We start from the raw sequence: 23,531 nt of genomic DNA, 5'->3' as shown, positions 1-23,531 counted from the left end.
TAGAATTCCTAACATTGTAATGTTATTAAAAATTAGGGAAACAGAAAATGAATTATCCTTGAATGAATGAATTTCTATTCCTGTGTGGAATTTGAAACAACACAGCGAAGATTTACATACTACGCACGTTGTACTACATGTAAGTATATCACAGGACGTATTCGAAATTAGATGCAGGCTGCAATTTTCTCCAAATCACACAGCAACAAAGACACAGTGGATCAAAAATGTCGGTTTACTGAAACAGAACAATACTTTTCGTCAGATTTCTCACTGTTTTTTCTTCACATCTTAGTTGTCTCAAAGCGTAAAAAACTCCTGTCCTAATTTGTATTTGTTTACATCTCTCTGCTTACTTCCTGTGTTTCTTCTGTATTGTCATTGATTTAACATTGAATTACAAAGTGAAGACAGCAGCAGCTGTAGAACAGCTGTGTTGTAACAGTACAGTTACAATCTTTGATCAGAATAGTGCAGAAAAGTGCAGTCAAATGTAAGTACATCTCACATTATAAAATGACTGAAAAGTTAAAGTGGAGGAATGGGGGGTGAGAATGACTGAGAGAAATAAGAGGCTTTGAGCTGTCTGAGTGCCGATGATGAGGAGACAGGAAAGTTGCCTTGGCTGTGGGCAGATGCTGGTTGCAGTGCCAGCTGGTGGGGGGTGGGCCCACCTGTCTCTGGCTCTCCCCGTCTCCCTCTTCTCTGCTGTGGAGAAAGCGACAGATGGAGTCCGAAGGTTCTGCTCTGGTCCCAGCGCTGCTTCTTCAGTCCATCAACCCCCCCCAAACCCCAGGGCTCCCTGCCAGGTGAACATGGGGACCATGCCCGGTCCCAGCCCTCCACCACCACAAGGGTCAACTGCTTACAGAGAGGGGTCGCCCTGCCGCCTGGTTTTCCCACAAACACTCTGCTGCCTCCTGGTGGATGTAAGCAACAACTACACATCTGCTTTGGATTGCTGTCTGAGCTGAGGCATTGCTTTCTCCAGACAAAAACATGCCCTCTCAAGGTCTCTCAGTGGTGCCAGCTTTGAAATGATCAAGACTGCAGGCTTCATGTAAGCGGCTCATTTTTCACCGAGTAGAGAGGGAGAGGTGCCAAATTGGATATGTTGTACATATTGATGTGAAACTGTATTTTCCCTAAGGAGTGCTTTGGATGTGGACTCTGTGACAGCATGATAAGGAGAGAGTTGCGATGCAATGTGGAGAGGTCAGAGGGTCATGTCAAAACCACAGCATACTGAAGTCCATCACTTGCTGCACGGGTGACCTTTGTGTCACTGGTTTTGTGATAAATCAATGCATGTGTTCCTGAATGAAGCACAGGGAGCTCATTAGGGATTGTTTGAGGAGTAAGCCACCCTCACCAGTTGTTCCTTCTGGATCCTTTTTTAACCTACTGCTCGTAGTTCTTGTAAAAAGGCGCTCATCCAAATGAAAGAGACAGGAGCACATTCAAACTGCTGCCTCTATCAGAGCTCATTCAGACTTCATGTCTGCTTTCTATTAATAAATTTGTTTTAGTTTGATTTTTTTTTACTAGCCTTGATATTTGTGGGTCCCCGTGTTCATTAACAGCATAGCTGAATTATGACGAAGGTCCTCTCTCTAAAATCAGCTTCAATGGGCTGTTTTTCCTCCAAGCGGTCCGTGCTGGTCCCAGAGATATATTTAGAGCACATTACTGGATTCAATGCTATTCAGGAAGAGAGTTATAGTTGTAGCTTTCAGTGATAAAGAAAGTTAGTTAATAATATTTAAATAACAGACTCCTCACATCTACTGTTTTACTGGATCAGAGTGGCCTGCTTCAGGCTGCAGCTGAAGTGACAGAGTGGACGATTAATAAAACAACCTGGACCCCAAAGGGAGAGCCAAAGTTCCTCGACAGCTGTCTGATAAGCTGCAGGGTATCATGGAGGTCGGTCTTAAATCACAGGAGGGTAAAGATTCAGGAGCATTTTAGATTTCTGTTAGACCCTTGCAGTATGATAATACATTGACTTAATGGAAATTTTTTCTGGAGAAAAAAAAATGATGTTTTTTTCACTGACCTAAAGAATTTAAATGAAAATTGAAGGATATGTAAAAGCTGTCAGTTGAACAGTTTGGTATTATCTAGTGCAAAAAAAAAGCTTCTCAATTACCAGAGAACATGAAATGAATCTAACGAGAGCAATTTTCACCAAATAATCAAGCCATTATCATTCATGACTCAATCACAGTGGAAATGATCAGGTCTGTGTTGCTGCCTGGCAGTGGAAGAAAAAAGAACCGACATGTAAGAAAACAAAGGGATGATAATGGAGCACGAACCAGTTTGTGGCTCCAGAGGGACGATGTTCATGTGCGTCACTGGGATTTGGTAAGGGTATGGGCCCACTGCCACATACCTGAGCCTGATTGAGTGCAAATTAAATCTTTTTCCATCATTTGAACGGAAGGCAAAACATGAGCACAAACCAGCCAACAATCTATTTGGAGGCAATATCTGTAAAGAAAATGACATCCTGGGAATACTCGGAGATCATGGCCCCTCTGAGCTGTGTATAATTGGCGAGTTGGGGATCAGACGATGGAGAACAGACGACTAGCACTGCTTTCATACAAACTTTTTCAGAGAGTTTTCAGAGGACAAAAGGCTCTGTGTGTCTCCCAAAAGTATCAATACATCCCTGGAAAGCATGCTTCTAACTTTGTTGCCGAAGCTTAGATAAGAAGACTGGCACTATTTTATGTCTTTATTATAGCATGGCTACAGCCAGAATGCAATTAGTTTAGCTTAGACAGGTTTACTGTCCATCAAACTACAATGAGTCATTTTACATTTGTTTTGTTTTGCTTTTGTACTGACTCAACAAATGAGAAGGGTTTGTATCTGCATGTTACTGTGATTGACCTTTAAAGGTGCTAACAGGCTAACTGCTAATCCATGCTTGCATCAAGCACACTATCACACTATCAAATAAAAGTACTTAAATTACTGATTTGAGTGACTTGTGTCTGTTAGGGCCTATCATAAAAAATATTTGCATTTTTTGTGCATTCATCATGTCATTGTAAATTATCCTGAAGGCCTGGAATCTCATTCATATAAATAATAAATAATATCATATAAGAATGTAACATAAAATTGTGCTGATATCAGCAACTACTTTATCCATCCATCCATTTATTTAACCGGCCTTGTCCTGTACTACAGGGTCACAGGTGGGCTGAAGCCCATCCCAGCTGTCAGTGGTACCAGTTTATCACAGGGCTAATGTAAAGAGACAGACAAGCAGTCGCACAACTACAGCCACCTTAGGGTCCCAAATAAACCTAACATGACATCTTCAGTATGTGGGAGGAAGCCGGAGTACCTGGAGAAAACCCACACACAGAAAGACCCCAGCCAGATTCAGGAACCTTCTTGCTGCGAGGCAACAGGAATAATCATTGGCTCACTGTGCTGCCCTCCAGTTAGTTCACTGTGAGTCCTAATCATAGTACACCCCCCCCTGAAAAACACCAGTGTTTTGGCCACCAAACAAAACTATAATCTCTGTTTTCTAACCTCATAGCTCCTCACTTTATGTGTCAGGTGAGTTTTTTTTTGTCCTTTTCTCTTTGCTCCATGACAAACTTTGAACACTCCCTCATCAGCTGGCTTATCCTGCTCGTCAATATTCAGAGACATAATATACATGTGAATGTTTCGAGGTAGACTTTTAAAGGAACATTTGGTAAAAGTCTGATTGCACAACATTATATAAATCTGGTGTATGCCAGCTCTGGCTTTTGTGCGGATATACACATAGTATGAATTCTACACAATGTTTAATTAATGAGACCTTTTAAAACAAGAAAAAAAAGGAGTCATTTGGTTGTGATCTGCAGCTTCACCACTAGATGTGGCTATATGTCACACACTGGTCCTTTAAGGCCAATGCATTCATTCGGCTCTTTACAGACAAATATTCCTGACACTGACTGCCAAAAAAAGTATTTAGAAAGTGTGTTAAACAATTCATTTAAAGTCCATTATTTCATCATGGTTATGGAGGTCCAACTGTTTACTCAGCATGAACATGAACTCTAACTGTTAATAAGATGTCTTTAGTCCTGCCCAACCTTAGTGCCAAGTCACCACAATGTGTCTTTGCTCATGATGCATGCTGACTTAAGTTTGAATGTGACAGGATGATATTTCAGTTTAATGCCTGTTTGTCCTGAGGGGTTGTTTTGATGTCTGGTTTGGATAGTTTGCGGTGTAGTCGATATTGTGTGGAAATGCTGTTTGGATAGCATGTGGATGGAGTCTGGTTGCTGGTGTCAGCATGGCTCTAATCAGCTGTTGGCAGGCGGATGAGCGGGCGGTCTTTCCCTGCAGCGGCACCCCGGGTCGAAAGCCGGTTTGAAGTTTAATGATGCCAGCTGCCAGCTCCACCAGGCTGTGAGCGCTAACGAGCTGGCACTGGCAGCGGACTGGGCCACAGCGGCAGCACCTGGAAATGTAGCACACGTTTCAGAAGGGCGGGGCTCCACCGGGGCTGCTGAGGGGCCTGCTGGAGACCCAGGACGGCACCGAGAGGCCCGCATCTCTTTGAAGAGCGCCCCAATTTCCATATTTCATTACGCACTGCTGACTGACAAGGCCCAGCCAGATGTTCTATTTTCAGCTATTTAAATTTTGACCTGCTTTCCTACCATGGATGCAAAAAGGAAAAAAAAACAGTTTTCATCAAAACACAGATGCCAAGGATGATGGGAACTTGGATCTGGTTTGTCTGCTAATTTTTGTTGCCATTCAGTCCTTATTCAGCACTGATAGAATAATCACACATTGATCACACTTTAACTTTCACATCCTCTGTCACTGCAGACATGTGGTCGTCAGTCTATCCTGAGGGGTTTACTGTCTTACTCAAGGACAAGTTTCATTGGTTGTTGAGACCTTGTATTTATGAGACAGTCTCTAACCAGCCAGGCAGTCCATCGCTGAATTGGCTCCAAAGTGAGTGATGCATGCTCCGAAACACCACATAAAGCATGCTCGCGCTGCCTCTCTGTCCCTGAGATATCGGAGATGATTAATTTCTATGGTATTCCTGTTGAAATGGCTGCTAAATTGCAGCGTCCTTACTCAATCCCTCATGCAAAAATACATCGACAACCCTGACCTTTTGGCGCATCTGCTGCAAATGGCACTTTGTCATCCTCAGTGAGCAGGCTCAAGGATCAATGAGATTTTGTTGGTCTAAAACTTCTACAAGGAACTCCCAGTCTAACTATGTGTGTTTGTGTGTGTGTGTGGGCTTCACAAAAAAACTCTTGTAAGGAGGAAAGGAGGAATGAGTAAGAGAGGAGAGGGAAGAGAAACAAAGGACAAATCAGTGGTGAAACAGTGAGAACCATTGGAGAGCAGCTAAGTTGAAACACCAAATGGCAAAAAATGAGGCGCTCTCTGTGAGAATCAGAGGGAGAGAGGCTTTCACTCATTACCCAACACAGCTCGCAGCAGGGGAGGGAAAGCAGTTTATTCCTTTAGTAATGCATCTGTGAGTGTGTATGTCTGTGTCTGAGTCTGACTGAGCGAAAATAGAGAGGTAATTGAGAAGTAACTAAGGCATTACAGAGAGGCAATATTGACACGGAGATAAAAGTGGATGAAATGTTTTTTTTTTCCCTCTTGGGTTTGGAACACTGCCTTCTTTCTGCTTGCCAGAAATATCTGTAAAATAGTAGAGCATCAGTGGGCTCTATGTGCTCTTCACCGTGTCTTAAATGTACTTAAATTACACTCATAATCTAAGATAAGATTATAAAACAAGATTATGTAGGTACAGAATCTAAGCAGGAGCTGGAAATACAGTGTGGTGTCCATGTCTTTTAGTGAAGAAGCCACAAAGAGCTCAGTTAAAACAGGGTTTATTGCATTTATTCTGACAGAGAGAGGCATTAGCTTTAAGGTGTTCATGTTAAATAGCAGGCCAATCTCAATAAAATCATTATTTTTATTATTTAAGGACCAGTGTGCAAAATCTATTTCCATCTAGTGGTGAGTTTGCTGATTGCAGCCACCTAAACACACCTGTCAAGCATTTACAAATGAATCATTCCAAACCTGTGTTAATGCTTCACGTACCAACCAGGACTCGTGTTTGATGTTTAAAGGCAGGTATCCTAAGCAGGAAAAAGGAAACAGAAGAAAACTTAAATTATTTCTTGGCAGCCACCGTTTCACAAATATAAAAGTCAGCCACTTCACAAGCCTAAATGTCATCTGTATTCTGAATAATCTTCCTGGTTGAACTTTCCTGATCACAGATAAAGATAAAAAATACTTGAGGAGAAAGGTGTCTGCTTGATCTTAATGTGCCTTTCAGGCAGAACAGAGAATCAGAAGTGACAAGTTTATTAATCATTCTCTCTCATGCACGCGCTGTCGAACCCACACACACGCTCTATGAAGATGCTATAGTCAAGACTTTGTTAGTATGAATGGTGCAGGATTCTCTGCACACCCCACTTGTTTCTGGAGTACCTGACCTTTGGTGTGACCTTTTGAAGACAATTTGCCGCAGCAGCAATCACCTTGTGCTTCGCTTCACATTATTTTCCCTCATTATTTTTTCAATGTTACCTTTGCAGTGGCCTGAATTCAACAGAGGGGGTCAGGGGTCAGCAGGAGGAGGGTAAAGATGCAGGTCAGCTTTGGCTCTACAGTTGTGTTCAGCCACACTTCCCTTAGAGATTTCACTGAAACAAAGCCATTTGAACTCTTAGCCCTTCAGCTGTCCATCAAGCGCTGACCCTCGGCGCTGACTCTGTGTATTGATCCTTAGCCAGTAATAATGGCCCAGATTACACAGCAAGAAAACAACTAACATTATAAAAACAAGCACACTGTTAGGAATATGTGTGCAACATTTTGTTAGCATGATGTCATAGTACATGGATAGGCCGATTGTTGTAAAGTAGCACAATCCTAAAATAACAGTGCCAGCTCCAAACATTTAGAAAAGTTAGTTTGACTTTAAAATTCACTACAAATGTGTAAAATTGTAAATTCTTTCAAGTTGAAAACAATTCCTCCAAAATGAAACTGCATTACATGCTGTGCCAGAAGTTAATTTTCTTTCCCCAAGGTGAAATAGATATGAGATTTGCATGTGTATGGAGCGCTGCAGCCACGGCGAGGGTGGGTGAGGATTCAGACGTGGGCTTCTATTCAAATATGAAGGTCTCCTTGACATTTTCTGCTCTGCGTTGGCTGCTCATCCTTGTCGCATGTCTCCATGCTGCAGATAGAACAGCATGACCTGTTGACATTTACAAACTCATCTGGCTGAGAGCGATGGCATTCTATAAGGAGAACCACCTCCACACGGCCAGGCACAGTTATGTTTGCTCAACGCGAAACATATGAACATGCTATTGCTTTGAACAAACAGAAGTCAATCCCTGAAAGGAAACAGATATATGATTTTGCTTCTTGCTTTGGTGCAGAGCTGCACATTTTCAGATGCTTGGACTCTAGCTGGTTGACCTCTTAAAATTTTTCCCTACCATCCTATTACTATCACTGCTAGATTGCACCACGTGCCACCAGAGGGAGCCTGTGCTAATGTACCCAGGTTGGAGTTTGCCCTTACCCCACCCCACCATAGCAATAAAGCACTGGATAGCAGCCAAAAATAGTGAGGCACAATTCACCAGTGGCTCGGTTAAAGGTGAAATGAGGTGAAGGCACGGCTGACATAGTAACAGTAGATGATGACATAACTGTAAACAAAGCATAGCAACGTATGTGGCATGCTCTAGCAAATGAAAAAATGTCAAAAGGAAATCCAAAAGGAAAAAAAAACAAATTATGATAGAAGAAAGACTCCTTTATTACCCCAAACTGATCAAGCGAATTCAGTTTTAAAACAGACGATGAGATGCAATGAGGAAACATAAATAGAATGGTTGTGCGGGTTTAGCCTCTGCATCAGATTCATGGAGGAAGAAGTTAACAGGGCCGTTTGTGCGGCTGATCTTGCTTTTGGTCCAGCAGGTGTGACCTTTAGAAATCAGGACGATCCTTTTTCAGTTTGCTGTAGTCCATGTTAACTGCAAAGAACTGAGAATACAGACTAATTAGCACAAACACAGTTATTTCACATAAAAATACACTTTTATAAGAAATCACTCAAAACTTTGTTCAAGAGGGTGTGACACAGCATGCAATACATGCCCCTAATTATGTATTAGAATTACAAATTGCCTCCCAATTCCAGGGAGGGTACTCCTTTTCCTTTTGTCTTCTGCAACCTCTTCCTACATTTGATCAAGTCCAAGAAGCTAATGACTTCATCAGATTTGCTCCAGCAGGTCAGCATTAACCAGATTGAGTCCTTTGATTAATCCAACTGATTGAATTATCCATGGATCAGCAGTACTTCTGGCAAAGACTCATAAAATAATCCTTAAATAACTTAACTCCCACTACGTCAACAGAGAACATCAAGAGTACAACACAACATAATTGGCAGGATTTCCAAACAAACAACAAGCACACCTTGTACTGATCAGTTGGACCAAGTTTGTTCCAGGGCTCTGGGTTGTTCTTGCGATCCCAGCTGCAAAGAAAGAAAAAGGTGTTCTTCACAAAAAAGGCTGGAGTTTGTCATAGACGTCCCTCAATATGTGTTACCACATTTAGTTATAACATCAAGCCTCATCTTATCAGCAAGTCTAACAAGGCTTAAAAAACACATTCCAATCACTCTTGTCATTGTAGAAAAGGGAAATGAGATGTTTTGTGTCACAACTGGAATCCTTACCAGACATCTGGGTTTCTCAAGCCCAGGCGAGCCAGGTACAACATGGACATTGCTGCTCCACCACCGATGAAGATGAAAAGTGGGATCAGCTGTAAGTGACACAAAGTTTTCAACTTAAAATACGAGCTGTCAGAGCGTAAGAAAAACACAGTGCGTGTAAACTGAAAACATTACTTTTGCACATTCATTAGTGTTGCCTTTGTTAACGCACACAAAACATGTTTACACTAATAACATAGGGATTGGAAGATCCAGAAAAGCTACTTGCTAACACTACCTAGCCAGCGAACTAGTTGTTGCTATTTACGGCACATGATACGCTCCTCATGGCTAATGATCAACTGCTATCATATATGAGAAGTTGTGACCTCATTTGACTCCAAAACATCAACAATGGAAAAACAACTTTTAGTGTCTTTTGACAACATACCCAGCCGCACCAAACATCACCTCAAAGCCAGTGCGGTTAAAGTACTAGCTAACGAAGCTAACTAGTTTAGCTAGGCTAAGTTAGCAACAAAAATTCACAGATAAACGCAGGTTCGGTAAAACTCAACAAACGCGAGTTTACTAAACAAAAAACGGACTGTACTTACAGCAGGGTGGTTTCTAAGTTGTTTGCGAACAGTGGCGAGCATTTTGACGCTTGTAAAGACCGATTTATCTGAATTTGTACAGAAATAAACGGATTACGAGCCGTCTTGCCAAAACGGTGCGCAATTTAATCTGTAGAAGGCGGAAGGCCGCGTTCATAGGATGCTACGAATACTGCCTGACCAACAGGAACAAAATACCTGGTTATTAATTATTATGTGTGCGTCAAGCAGAAGGTTTATTTATTTATTTTTACTGAATATAATGAACACTGAGTTGGTGTATGTTTATTTAATATACTGGTATCTTTCATTCAAACATTTTACTCTGGCAAAGTAAACGTGATGTAGCTACAAACGCGGGTTCCAACCAAAACAGTCAATACATAACTACTGATCGATACTTTACGCTCTTGATGTTCATCACACATAATTAGCGTGCGTGTGCATTTATCTATTCCTTGTGTCTATATTGTAATATTACTTTATATATCTGATCAGTGCGCCATTCATTCTGCCTCATACTATATCTTGTGAATTTTTTCTTAAATGATGAAAAAACTCGCATAAATCTAACCGCAGGGGGCGCTGGTTCCTTCTCTCTAACATAAATATATATCTATATATATATAGGTTAGGTATCTAACATATTTACATATTTAGAAGATTTATGTATTATCATTTGTAAATCCATGATGTGTGTAGGTGTTTTCCCACTGTCAACACACCTTTATATGCACCGGTTTTATTAAAAAATGCAGAATTTACATATTGTTCTGCTATTAATAGTAAAATAACTGTAAGTGCTGAGGGGGGCGGGGATCAATACATACGGAAAGTAGTTGGTAATGACATCTAGTTTGATACGGGTTCAGTTTAAGGTACTTAACTGATGTTTAAAAAAATGTGAAAACAGCAAGAAGTATAACAATGTCCCTTTTTATGTCAAGTTATTTTCAACTTGTAAAAAATAAAAGTAAAATCTGAACAGCAAGACTGAATGTAACACAAGAGGCTACATACAACCATTTGAATTCTATAAATGACAATATTTACTTGCTAATTACTTGCTCCAAACAAAACAAAACAAAACTACAGATGTAATACATTATATTCAAGCATTATTTGTAAACCATTTGGTGGCATGTTAAATGCTGGAAATGTGTTTCTTAGGCCTTGTTTGGTTCAACATCCATCCACCAGAGGTGAGCTAGTTTTTTTTAACTAAGGATTTGCCTAAACAGAGTATTTTTTCTACCTTTGTGTTCCAGTAATTCCAAAACTTCTCCACAAAAGCATGGTAGTTTGTGGTCGTGTGGCTATAATGTCTCAACACAGTACTTGATCTCTTCAGTATATCAACCATACACAACAGAAGCTGAAATCTATGATGATTTTCTTTTTTATACAGTTAAGTTAAATATATTTGACTGTACCTGAACAAAGCATAGGCATATTCAGTATGCCTGTACAGGATGTCTTAAGAAAATACGATACTGGCTATATAGTGTTTCCTTTGTAACTGCTGTTTCTTTCTTTGTGCTCCAGATGTTCTAGTGTGTTGTCTTCTTGGGACCTTTGCCAAATTTAGCATCCAAGCCAAGACCTAGAGTGAGAAAAACAATTATTTGAGTAATGATTCGAGAAACGCCACTGCAGCTGAACAGACATTATTTTGCTCTCAAGATGTAACCACATGATCACAAATGAACACATTTATTCAATAAAAACAGAAATACATATATTCCAGCCTAACTTTGTTATTCTTCCCAAGCTGGCCCTGCAGTAACAAGCCCACAGTGAAACTGAAACATCTGAAAATAAGGGCAGGTGGAAGGACAAAACCTGCACTGGGAATAAACACAGAGGAGTAATGTCTTACCGAGGAACACCAGAATGGTGCCAAACCACTGCATCGTACTCATGACGTTCCCAAACAAAATAACGGAGCCAAGGATGGTAAAGAACTTCCTTGTGGTGGTAACGATGGAGCAGGTCAGAGGGCTAAAGTACACCACCGTCATGAAGATGAATGTCTGGCAAAGGATTCAACACAAATGTTAGAATATTTTTGTACAACACCATTCTTAATTGCAGTTATGCTAAACGACCACATCAGGTACCTCCATCTGTCCATCCACCTACCTGGCCCAAAGCACTGGTCAGTCCAAACAGAATAATGTTGTAGATAATGCTGGGGTGGCGCTCAGTAAAACTCAGGAACTCCCACACTTCCCCTGTCCACAACACCGCTAGTGGCAGAGAGAAAGACAGCATCAGTGTCAGTGCATTAATATACCTGTCATTATTCATACATTAATGTCACATTGTAATGTTTCCCATGTTCTACTACACCCAGAAAATCAGATCTGGGATCATACTGTGGGTGCACAGCACCACCAAGTGGTTTAATAAAGTAACAACAGCTAGATGTGTTATTGAAGAGGGTATAAGAGATTCGAAGAAGGGGAAGTATGGAAATGCCTTTGTATCTTGGGAAATACCAGACTTCAAAGATAAAGTCGGCATGTTTATGACAGAGCCAGGAGTATATGTGAATATGTGCACATTTTTTAAAATAAAAACAGAAAACCTCATGCAATTTAATGAAACCTGGAAGTGAACTTCTAAAATATATATATTTTCATTGTGGCCTTTGCACAAAAGCATGAAAACAAACACAACAACAATACTTCCACTTCGTTATGAAGTGATAAGAGTCTCTCAATTGCCATATTGGCATTGACGTTTTTGATCTGTATCTTAAAGCCCATTAGTGCCTAACATCAGGAATCATTAAATTGTGTTTGTTTTAGGTGCCTTACTCCTCAGTATATTATAACAGACTTTTTACGGAATCAAGGGCTTTAAGGTGCAGGATTCCACACTTTGCTTTGACTGAATTAATGAGGTTTTGGCTCCTGAAAGAATAATGTCCACATTTTCTGCCCCAGTACTGCTGTTTCACTTTATTCGAATTACCAGGCCTCTAAATGTATTTTGAGACAGAATCACTTCATTTAGAAGAACAGAATACAGCTTTGCAACAGTACAATCAATGCACCAGAGTTTCATTCTGCAGTATTTGGGCAGCACTGTACCACTCCAAGGTGAATTTGCTCATTAGTGTCTCCTCTCTGGCTGCAGGTGTGTAAATGGCCTGATGTAGGCTTTGCATGAAATGAGACCCTCCATGCTCCTGGCACAACATTCTATGAAATGTGAGTTTGGCAAAGGCTCTGTTGACTCACCTAGTCCCAGAACCAGAGTGGACCACATGTTGATGTTCAGCATCATGTGGTTGGCACTTGTCTGAAAATGAGCCCTCATGTGGTCCTGGGCCACACCAGTCAAACCGTCCAATGTCAGAGAGACCAGCTACGATGCAATAAAACACACAGCACCAACGCATGAATCAAAAAATGAAAATTGCGTAGTAATTATGAACACAGGAGGAAAGAGCAGATGGAAATAGACAGAAATTGATAGATGGGCAGTGTGAGCTTACCAGCAGAATCTCTCCAAAGCCAAAAACATGGTCATCTGCAACAGCTGAAGCCTTGTTGGGTTTATAGAGAAACAGAGCAACACCGCTCACAATCAGCAACACACACAAGTACTTCGCCAGTGGGTACTTCTTCCTCAGTATGGTCACGCCAAGAATCATCACTGCAACAACACAAAAACAAAAAATATGACGCACAGCTTTTACTCTTGAATACTGAGCCTTTACTCCTGAGATTGAAACATATGGATGGTGAAAAAGATAACCTCTCTGTAAAGGGTGAGACATAATCTTCATGTACAAACATAACCTACACATGTGCTAGCAACTCCACACACAAAGAATTTGCTTACTCAGGTTGTCCTTTACCTTTCCAAAGATGTCATAATGATTCCTATTTGTACAGTACCATATCTTACTAAATACATAAAACACTGCACGATGCAGTTAGTACATATAAACAAAGCTGAGATGCCTGAAACCTTTACCACTGCCACAAGATATACTGAAATAAATCTTATTGTTTACATATTTTTACTTAGCACACTTGCTGATTTATATAATGCAGTTTATAACCACATACTTTTGGATGCATGACACAAAAAATCAATTGTTATTACAAGCAAAAATTAAATCTACTACTTTTAAATGTGATAATATGCATTCTTCTATAAAGTATATTATGTAAATGATATGCAGATAGAAAGCAGAGTGCTAAATAGAGTTAAAATATCAAAATTTACCTGGTATGGGCTTGCAGGATTTCCCCAACACCTACCACAAATAAACAAAAAACAAACACGGCTAGGTTTAGTAAGCACAATAACTACATAGAAATCTGATCATTAAGCCATTTAAGAAGAGGCAGACTCACCTGTGTGGGGTAGTTGACATACTGAAGGGCAGAATTACTGGACACCATGGCTCCAAGATAAGAGAGGGAACACAGGCCATAGAGCCAGCTCTTTGTGTGATCTGGCTTAGAGCCCTCAAAGAACTGGATCACTGTAACAACAACAATCCACAACACAGTGTCAGAATTATAACCTAAAATGAAAGGAGTCATGATTGTCCTGAGGTGTTGAATTGCACTTTTCCAGGCTTCAGGAGATGCAGCTTAGATGCATCTCCTGCTGTTAAAACACATTTACTCACAGATCCTAGCGAACAAAGCATTGATGATGCACTGGATGAAGACCAACGTCCGGGCAAATCTGAACTTCTCCTGACCATAATCGCCTCGAGTGCTGGAAAAGTCAAAGAGACAGTGCATTGAATACAACAGACCAAAGACTGGAGCAGCATTTGTCAGCCGTCTTGGCAGGTGGAAGGGTAGTGATGTGTTTCACAAAGTCTTTGAACAGACTCTTCAGAAATGGGTCATGAGACATTTAATTACAACTGACAGGAGGGTTACATTTTGTTACTGAACATGACTTCTTAGCAGCTGTATGAACTGTTTGCTGGTCACAGATGGAACAGTATTTAATAAACGTCACACTCTCTGGTTGCCCCATGACAAACAAGAGTTTTTAGTCATCATTTGGAAACCAGATATGATCCCTGTCCGCCTTGGTGCATACCATCAGTGTCATGCCTCAGTGGGTGACAGAAGCAGAGCTCTAACACTCTTTCTACAGAACTACAACTAGTTATAATGAATATAATGAATTGCGGTTACGACAAAGACAGAAAATTAAAGTTTTAACCTATCCAGGAAGTGTAATGACACAACTGCTTCAGTGAATGAGAAATAAAAAATAAGCCTCTCTTATAAGAAATTCCTCGGGGAGGTCACAGGCACTTAGAGTTGAATGGCTAAGTTATAATAAGAATAATAGTCAGCATAACATGTAGTTCTAATATTAATCGCCAAGTGTTGAACCTGGCGCAGGATAAAACGACATTTCCATGTTTTACCGAGCAGGTAACAAGCTAGCTGTTTACTTACATTGTCTCTTGTAATATTCCGTAATAAAAGTAGCACACGAAGACTCCAAAGAAGCAAATCATGAAGCGTATCCGCATATTGTCCCACAGCGGGGCGGGTTTCCCAGCTCCTTTTCCTGCAGCCATGCTGTTGTCTCCCAGACCGGGTATGTTAACCGACACCACTCCGCTCCCCGCGCCCCTCACACCGACGTCCCGCTCCACTATAGCCGATGTCACGAGCCCGGAAATGAAATCGTTTCTACGTTAGCGGGGATTTCCGTAGTAGCTGAAGGATCTGCTGAGGTGTACCACCTTTGCAGCTCAGTATCTGTTATATGCCAGAGGTTGCTAACGTTGTCTTGAATTGTCTGGAGTTCCACTGACAGTCAACTATCATGTCATTGTTGTTTATTTTGTAGTCGCCTTGTCATAAATAACTCCTACTAAACAGCTGCAAAATCAAAAGCATTCTTTTCCCCTGGTAAGTTGCACTGTCAGGAGACAAGCAGCTGTGTTTTCATGAGAAAATTAAACACCTACATTTAGAGAGAAAAAAAAAGTCGCGTCAGGTTCTGCACAAGGACCCTGAAGGTATCAACAGCCAAGCCTGACCGATATCAATTTAATTTATAAAGTGAATCTTGCTGATGAAGAGATAACAGCGTAATTGATATAATCACATAAATGGTACATATAAAATAATACTACATATGTAATTAATTACTGTTTAAATTAGCTTTTAGAATCTTCAGGCACATGTGTGGACAGCTATTTTAATATCCCGAGGTCCTTCATTAAAAATGTCGCGTGCCTTTTTGTCGTCCTGGGATGTGGATTAAATTCATTGGTCCATGTAAGGCAATAAAGAGCCACTGAGGGCCAACCACAATGCCGATATGCATTTAAATAGGCGGTGCTTAGATTTAAAAAACCGCAAATCCACGTGTCACAGACAGGCACAAAAACAAGGGAACCCACAGGAATAGTAATTATTATAGACGACATTTGAACGCCCCCCAAAAAGTGGATATTTTATTTTTTCCACAACGGTAACAGCACACAAAACAATGTTAACTATTTTCACTGTAAAACAAAAGAGATGGCATAATCAAGTATAAAAGAGCAGCTGACTAATGACTAACACATATTCATTATTAGCATCTGCTTATTAATGTTTATGTAGATCATGTTTTTTAATCAGTGTTGCATAGGACAGTGTTTTATGGATCAACTCACACAGCGGGAATCAACCTCTTTTATATCAAAGGAGATTTTGAAACATCCAAATCTGTGTGGTCACTACAGCAGGGTCCAAAAAAAAGGGACACTACACAAACAGTTTGGTTATAACGATGCCTGCTGTAGGCAGGTAAAGCTAATTAAACATGTATTGCTGCTTTTTAATAAACAGGAATACAAGTCAATTTCTTCAGTGAATACGTAAACAGAATAACCAGCTTTGTAACTCATTAGAAAGATACAAAAATATATTCCTTCATAGAAACACGTCTTTAGAAAAGAAGGGCATCAAAAAGTACAGGCCAAAAAACTTTCCCTTTACTAAACAGATTTTTATCAAATGTCAAGAACAAACCCAGCAAGTACTCTGTTTTTATCTCAAGCTGAACTTTTATCTAAACCCACTCTCTACTAGTTGTTGAAAACTGTCAACAAGAGTTCTAAGTGCCTGGGTATGTGACTGAATTCACTAAATGTGACATTAAAAATATCTCCGACAGACCAAGGTCTGTATTGTCTGAATTGCTAAAAACACACACACACACACACAATACTAAGTTTTATCCAAAAATATGTCAGCCATTTGTATGTATTTTCAAACATATCCACAACTTGTGGAAACAGGAAAACATCAGCTGACTCTCTGCATCCTGCAGGTCGAAACACTCAGTAAAGTGGTCACAGTTTCAGGCCAAAAGTTATTCTGAAGCAAGAAATGCTTACAGTCTATCACAGTAATCAGAGCACGTCACAGCAGTGATGACACACTGTCCATTGTCGAGTGCATATAAAAGCCCACATAGGTTGTCTCGGCCCTGGAAGTGCAAAGCGGTTTAATCGTCAGATATCGCCTACTGCATGCCCAGGTGCCTGGTGGGAGAGGCCTGACCTGAGCAGCCAGTGACGGGAGACACTGACAGGCCTCGAAAGAGGAGGTCCATGGAGGGAAGTAAGGGCTTCAGGAGGCTGACGGGGCAGAAAGCAGAGCCTCCGTGAGGGGTAAAGTTGACTTTGTTTGGATCAGGGCACGATAGCTGGAGGAGAGGCTCGTACTGACAAGCAGACCTGATGGAAAAGAGACAGAAATATTTGGCACTGATCCTCCGTCATCTCCAAAGGGCTCCGAAAGCTGCAAATTTGCAAACTTGTCCAATTCCAACTATTAATATTCATGTTTTTCTATGAAGTGTCAGAAAAAAGTCAAAAAACATCTGTCACATGAATTTATAAAAGAGTTTTTTTAAATAAACAGTTTTGAAATATCTGACCAATACTCAACAAAACAATGTCATTTACTCAAAATGACGACAAAGGTAAATTCGGTGTGACGTTTTGTCTGAGTTGTGTTACTTACATTGCCTCCTCACAAGCTCGAACTCGCTCGCAGCCTTCTGGTGGCTCACGCTGAAAGGTTTTGTTTGGGCAAGGAGACGAGGAGCAGGGCTGCAGCAGAGGAGGGTCCAGAGCAAATGAGGGAAGTGATGTTGATGGAGAGGGACACAAAGACTCATAGTCCACCGGCTCTGTGCAGAGAGAGAGAATTTTTATAGCTTTTACTGATTATAAGCTTTTAAGCTTATGTTTAGGATCAGTTTGAGAAAACGACACAAAAAATAAAGCTGTCTAACCTGGCTCTCCCATGGGACATGGAGACTGGGATGGAGTCAACAGTGATGGATTCAGTGGAGAAGGAGAACTTAAAGGCGACAGAAGTGATGGATCAAGAGGACATGGGGACTGAGAAGGAGAGAGGAGGGAGGGATCCAGAGGCCCTGGTGAAGGCTCACTCTGAGAGCCACTGCTGCATCGTTGGGCCGGAACAGGAGCCCTGTGACCATCTGGGATATCCAGGATCTAGAATATTCAGGAGGAAACCAGTTTTTTTTTGTAAAAACAAAAACCAAAAAATAGGATGGAAAAATGTTAAAATGCATGAATTTTCTTTCTTAGTTAACTTTTAGCTTTAAGCATCGATCAGTGACCTAACCTCATGCTGATCATCTGGTTTCTCACACACAAACACTTCCTCTAGCTCCAGGTTGAGGCCTTCAACGCTGCGTCGCAGCCGCGGGGCAAGTCTGTTCAGTGGCACCAAGGGCAATGTCTGAAAATAAATAAAAAAATGCACTTTGACTGGTGTTTGAGTGTGTGTTCCTGTAGTCTCATGTCTGTTCCTATACTGCATATAGTGTGACATGCTGGTGAGGAGCCTTCATGACAGCCGGTCCCAAGAAAAGAAGCAGTGTTTTTTATATCCTGTTACTAAGTTGATCCTAGTCTGCCTGTGGATGACAGAGTGACTTGAACTTGTGTGTCCTTATGGGAAAATAGAACTACCTGAGTGATGCTAGCTGTGTGACCTGCAGACAATGGATGGTGCTCGCAGACTGCTGAGGGAGGGGCATGGCGGGAGCGTTTCTGCAACTGGTGCCTCAGCTTGGCCACCTGAGTGCATAGAGGAGAGAAGAAACAATGATCAAGTTAAAGCTCTCAATGAGGCTAAAGCGAGAAACAGAAGATATAAGTGGATAAAGTTTCTAGCGTTGGAAGTACTTGCCTCTCTTAGGTGTTCTGCACTGCCCCAGGATGCCGAACGCTTGTGTCCACCAGCACTTCTCCTTCCCCTGGTCTCCTCTGCCCAGGAGCTTGGAGTCTTTAGAAAAATATCCAAGAATGTGGTGAATGTTCAGGGCTTTCTGGCTGGAATTCTGCTTGTCAGCAGGGATGACCTTTCACTGACATTTTTTTTCTAAATCTAGTAAAGTCCAATCAATGCTACAACTCAAAAGTACAACACATAAGTTGAGCCTCACAGCTGTCTCTCACACCTGCCCCACAACAGCTGTACAGAGAAAGGCGACAAGAAAACCACTGAGCTGCACAACAGCCTCGCTTCCACACACATCCAGGAAAACATCCAAACCACACCACTCTAAAGACTATAAATACAGATCAACAACGCAGTGCACTCATGCTCACATACTGTTATTCACAGAGTCACGTACTGTAACAGAAAAACAACAAACAGCCAACTTCTTTTGTCAGTGACTTTGTCGACCATATCCGTACCGATTTCCTGACATTGACTCTTGATCTTCTACCAGAGGGAGTCTGGTTGATCGCCGCTGGCTGTTGAGCCGATGTCTGTTGAGCCGATGTCTGGCCATTCATCTTCACTGAGTAAAACCCAGTTCGTGTTTAGCAAGAGGATCAGGTACTCAAAGGTTCTGGTGCCTCCACACTCAGCTGCCACTTACACTTGCAGACAACCTGATCCACTGACTGGTGTCCATTCCATTCATAAAGCAACCTCAGCCACGGTCATATAACTCTCAGTCCCTGCAGCATGATGACATCATCTGTCCAACCAAATACAACCTGTTCTTTAGGTTTCGGCCTCACAACGAAGAGAAGTCTAACAGGCGGCATGGCTGCCATTAGAAAAACACACATTATCTTGTGCAAATTCGATGCTGTCGGCTGGCTAAATAAGACAGAATGCAGCATGAGTCTGTCGTACAGTGACATCAGGGTAGAGTTACAGCTACCAACCCCCCCCCATCATCATCATCATCATCATCTAACACCCACCCACCCCAAAACAAGAACAGGGGATCATGAGACACAAACCTATAAAAAGACTCAGAGCCGGCTAATGTTTCCAAGTCATTAACATGTACTTAGTTCTTGCTTTAAATAGATCTGTAACTAATGATTATTTCATTATTAATCAAGCCATATGTTTGTTGCAGTTTTAAATAAAGATTTATTTAATTTATTTATTTATTATAGGACAAAGAGCTGGTCAGAATCTGTTCTTATGTTTACTGCTAGTAACAGGGTGGGGCACGTATGAAACCCATGTGACACAGGGACAGGAAATGACTCTTAAATAAACTGTAGCATTTCTGAACTGTCTTAACATTATATGCATGATGGGAAAATGAATGATGTCAGAGAGTACATGCAGTAACATGGTGGATGCAAAGACTACATTTTTTTTGTTACTTAAAAGTTTTATGTGTGTACAATCCAAAATAAATATCTTGTTTGTAGTGTTAATGTTAACCGAAGTCTGAGGCACATATGAGCTTCAAAGAGCAGCATGTATGAGTGTAGACAAAGGATGGAGGTATTTTTTGTTAAATAGACTAATTGAATAAAGGTTTAAGCAGGCCTTGAAGTAATAATCAGGATTACTAGATGAAAAAGAGTGAAATGAACGGCACAACCACTTATATCATCCGACATAATGCAGAGGAACTATAGCAGAAGGAGCTTGAGTGGGGTGGCGGTGTGTGCATGTGTGTGGTTGCGGCGAGGCCTGGGGGATGGGGTGTCTGTATAATGAGGTCAGGAGGGGTCTGTTCCTCACAATGGAGGCAAAGGGGGTTCGTTCTGGTTTAAACTGTGTCAGGAGCGAAGACGAAGCTGCGGAGCTTGGTGATGTTTCTCTGGGCTTTGTGCACTAGTTATAGGAGCAGATACAGTGGAGGGGGGGAGCGAGGGAAGAACAGCAGAGTTTAAAGAAGAACAAAAACGACTATTTCCAGTTGGCTGCCTTCCACCCGCCACGTCGAGCTGGAACCAGCAGACACCTGCAGTGCCAACATCACATATCTTGTCCTCTATAGAAATCCTTAACATACAAGAGAAGCTGAGCAAACACTATCTGTGTTTTCTTTTCTGCAACATGAAGCAACAGGTTTTATGGGAAATGATATCTTGCACCAGCAGCGCCACATTGCTTTAGAAAAAGACCGACCCATTTTCATCTGATTACAGAAATTATACCAAAATGACCATGACAAGAGTATCGTGTCACACTGACACTCACCTGTGTGGCTTTGTCATTGACACAGGTGACCACCGTGCTCTCTGCCTCTTTGGGCCACTGTCCCTGCAGATAGGGTCCCACAATTGCATCCAAAGAAAGAGTCCGGCGGATGGTGGGTTTCGGTGGGCGAGCTGCAGTCCTGTCTGGATTTGGGAACAGAAATTAAACACATTAAGTGAGTGAACATGCTGGAATCGTGTAAGCCTACATGTCAGAACTACTTCAGTCTTGCAAAGGTGATGAGCTGCTGCCTGTGTAATCAAGCTCACATGGTTTGAATGATATGTGTAAATAATAACTGTCTTCTGGGAGTCTCAACAGCGCTTTATGACACTGTTCACAGCATTGCTCCCAGGCCTCTCCCTCACACATGGAGCTTGTGCGAGCACATTTGTTTTGCATGTTGGCAGCTCTCTGTGTCTCTGGCAGGTGTGGACCATGCCTGGAGCGAAGCCATCCTACTACACAACAACACTGGCAGCTCTCACCACAGGCTACTAGTTTATTTACCACCGTAGTATGTTGTCATCGGCCGAGGTTGCAGGGCAGACACGACGTATAAATAACGTGCAGATGTGAGAGTCATGGATACAGTTAAAAAAAGGAGCGCTCCAAGTAAAACAAAGAGGCCTTCAAAGCTGTGTTAGCATGAATCATGCAGCAGAAATCCCACAGGTTAGAGTGCAAAGGGGCAGCTGAGTGTCTAAATAACATTATGAGAACAGGGTTATGTTTCAGGGTTAGCAGCTCTCATTGTTGACTTAACTTGTTCACAGTGTGTTGGAATTGTAGTTTTTAAACTACAAAGCTTTTATAAAGGTTATTAAACTGTAGCTGTTTATTCACTCAGCTAGAGCGAGAGGCATGAATGTTTTGCCTGTGTTTCAATACTAAGCTCAAATCTATAATAGCTGGTGCTGACATTATGTTTTCATTTCGCAATGCTGCAAACTCACATTTTAACATGATTCATTTTCTGATCTTTACTGGACCAATCAGTCAATGATTTTGTCTATAATTAAAAAAATATATAACACAGCTTTATCACTTTTGTCTGAACAGCTGTCCAAACTGAAAAATATGATTGTTTTAATAACATATTACAAAGAAAAGTTGGTTAATTGATTAAGAAAAGAGCTATAGACACATGTTCTGCTGATCAACTGGTTATTAATCGTCTTATTTTGCAATGATCAGAATCCATTTTGTCCAAATAAAGTTCTCTATTCGTGATAAATGATGATAAAATGCCACCAAACTTTTCTTTTTGCCAAATGGAAGTGAATGCAGATTTAAGCCCCCCTCCTCCTGCGTGTGTATTTACCCGTCTTGACCTCTCTGCAAAGGAGAGCTGCTCCCCTCTGAAGCTGGTAAGGGATCGTGGCTCTGAGGGGCTGCAGGCTGGGGTTGCTGCACCCCCGAGGCGCTCCTCCACTTCTGCCCGACATCCCCCCACTCCGCTCCGCTCCGCTTATGAGAACACACCGCTCTGCTGTTCCTTCTTCTCTGCCGTCGTTCCCTGCAGCTCTGCACGGCACAGGCGTACTCTCCGGCCACATTCAGTTCATCCAAAGTGATGATCCAAAACTCTCATCAGGCCTCTGGATGAACATTTCTTCTTTTGTAATAATAATCATGTTTTTTTTTCTTTTTTGTTGTTGTTTCCCTCAGCTTTCGAGTTACACAAACAAGAAGCAGTGCAGAGGGAGCTCTGCAGTTTAACGCATCAATCCGTCATCTTGCAGTCTGAAGAGGAGATACTGTGCGGTCCTCTCTCACATCGCTGCTTGTTTCTCTTGTCTGCAAAGTGACAACACAACAGCTCAAACCTGTACGACTATCTCGTGTAGCATATAATCCCAACAGAGGTGCGAGCTGGTTGGCTGCAGCAGAGTATGCTGAGCACTTATTGGCCATCACATCCATCTGTCTTCTAAGAGGAAAACCCTCTAAAAAAACTTTGAGTTCCCACCCACTTTGTTGGGATTTTTTTTCTCCTACACACTATGCGAGGCTTGGGGCATCCCCTCCACCTCCTACCCCCCCCCCCCCCTTTAAACTCCACATCCCAAATCCCTGGAACCATTCAAAGGGATTATGTGTGGCCCTATGAGTGTGTGTGGTACGGGGACCTCTAAAAGGTCACTACTGAAGCTGAGGTGGCCCAGGGCAATTTTCACCACATAGATAAATAATGACATTTACATTTAAACTCAAACATTCTAGGAAGCATGCAGACTCATGGAAAGGTTGCTCAGTGGTGTGAACTGTGTGGTGCTCTCTAGTATTATTATTATTATTATCTACACTACAGTTAGACAAGACAAGAATCAGTGACAATCAGCAGCTACGCCTCGAGGGTGTTTGGATATCTATTTTAGCTCTAACATCTGTGTAGGTGGTTGGAGTTCATCACATCTCTTATCAGCATGCCTCGAGCGGGATAATCCTTGCACTCTGACCGACATTGTACCTTTGGAATAATATTTTATCTTATCTTATAATGTGTTTTGAGTTTGGAAAGTAGTAGTGAGAAAGCATGTTCAAAGAGCACAGTATGTTACCACTAGGTGGAGCCAGAGCAATGCATTTAGCTGCTCAACATCCCCA

General features: G+C 41.6%; 3 protein-coding genes across 3 annotated transcripts; all 3 read right to left on the bottom strand.

Moving 5' to 3' along the window:
• Window positions 1-7,858: 7,858 nt before the first annotated feature.
• On the bottom strand, window positions 7,859-9,567 carry ndufa4a (NDUFA4 mitochondrial complex associated a). Its single transcript, XM_028412432.1, has 4 exons — window positions 9,412-9,567; window positions 8,816-8,904; window positions 8,551-8,611; window positions 7,859-8,112 (listed from the first exon to the last, which is right to left on the bottom strand). The coding sequence occupies exons 1-4, from the start codon at window positions 9,451-9,453 to the stop codon at window positions 8,056-8,058; spliced, it is 249 nt and encodes an 82-aa protein (XP_028268233.1). The 5' UTR covers window positions 9,454-9,567; the 3' UTR covers window positions 7,859-8,055.
• Window positions 9,568-10,331: 764 nt separating this feature from the next.
• slc35b1 (solute carrier family 35 member B1) lies at window positions 10,332-15,409 on the bottom strand. The gene is made up of 9 exons (XM_028411946.1): window positions 14,865-15,409; window positions 14,069-14,160; window positions 13,788-13,918; window positions 13,657-13,687; window positions 12,917-13,077; window positions 12,660-12,786; window positions 11,554-11,660; window positions 11,291-11,444; window positions 10,332-11,014 (listed from the first exon to the last, which is right to left on the bottom strand). Exons 1-9 carry the CDS (start codon window positions 14,987-14,989, stop codon window positions 10,962-10,964), a joined length of 981 nt encoding a protein of 326 aa, XP_028267747.1. The 5' UTR covers window positions 14,990-15,409; the 3' UTR covers window positions 10,332-10,961.
• A 457-nt stretch (window positions 15,410-15,866) lies between these two features.
• fam117aa (family with sequence similarity 117 member Aa) lies at window positions 15,867-22,712 on the bottom strand. Its single transcript, XM_028412021.1, has 8 exons — window positions 22,246-22,712; window positions 20,922-21,064; window positions 18,642-18,737; window positions 18,422-18,529; window positions 18,072-18,188; window positions 17,713-17,938; window positions 17,439-17,607; window positions 15,867-17,149 (listed from the first exon to the last, which is right to left on the bottom strand). The coding sequence occupies exons 1-8, from the start codon at window positions 22,478-22,480 to the stop codon at window positions 16,936-16,938; spliced, it is 1,308 nt and encodes a 435-aa protein (XP_028267822.1). The 5' UTR covers window positions 22,481-22,712; the 3' UTR covers window positions 15,867-16,935.
• Window positions 22,713-23,531: the final 819 nt, after the last annotated feature.

Source organism: Parambassis ranga, chromosome 8 (genome assembly GCF_900634625.1).
Source record: "Parambassis ranga chromosome 8, fParRan2.1, whole genome shotgun sequence".
Lineage (NCBI taxonomy): Eukaryota > Metazoa > Chordata > Actinopteri > Ambassidae > Parambassis > Parambassis ranga.
This window is presented reverse-complemented; position numbering and strand designations above follow the sequence as displayed.

Coding starts and splice junctions, on each gene's coding strand:
- ndufa4a (XM_028412432.1), bottom strand. CDS start 9,453: ATGCTCGCCACTGTTCGCAAACAACTTAGAAACCACCCTGCT. Junction 8,612..8,815: donor TTGAGAAACCCAGATGTCTG/GTAAGGATTCCA, acceptor CTTTCTTTGCAG/CTGGGATCGCAAGAACAACC. Junction 8,113..8,550: donor GTCCAACTGATCAGTACAAG/GTGTGCTTGTTG, acceptor CTGTATTCTCAG/TTCTTTGCAGTTAACATGGA.
- slc35b1 (XM_028411946.1), bottom strand. CDS start 14,989: ATGGCTGCAGGAAAAGGAGCTGGGAAACCCGCCCCGCTGTGGGACAAT. Junction 11,661..12,659: donor CACTCTGGTTCTGGGACTAG/GTGAGTCAACAG, acceptor CTCTGCCACTAG/CGGTGTTGTGGACAGGGGAA. Junction 11,015..11,290: donor CACCATTCTGGTGTTCCTCG/GTAAGACATTAC, acceptor TTCTCACTCTAG/GTCTTGGCTTGGATGCTAAA.
- fam117aa (XM_028412021.1), bottom strand. CDS start 22,480: ATGTGGCCGGAGAGTACGCCTGTGCCGTGCAGAGCTGCAGGGAACGAC. Junction 17,608..17,712: donor ATGTCCCATGGGAGAGCCAG/GTTAGACAGCTT, acceptor CTCTCTGCACAG/AGCCGGTGGACTATGAGTCT. Junction 17,150..17,438: donor CGAGCTTGTGAGGAGGCAAT/GTAAGTAACACA, acceptor CTTTTCCATCAG/GTCTGCTTGTCAGTACGAGC.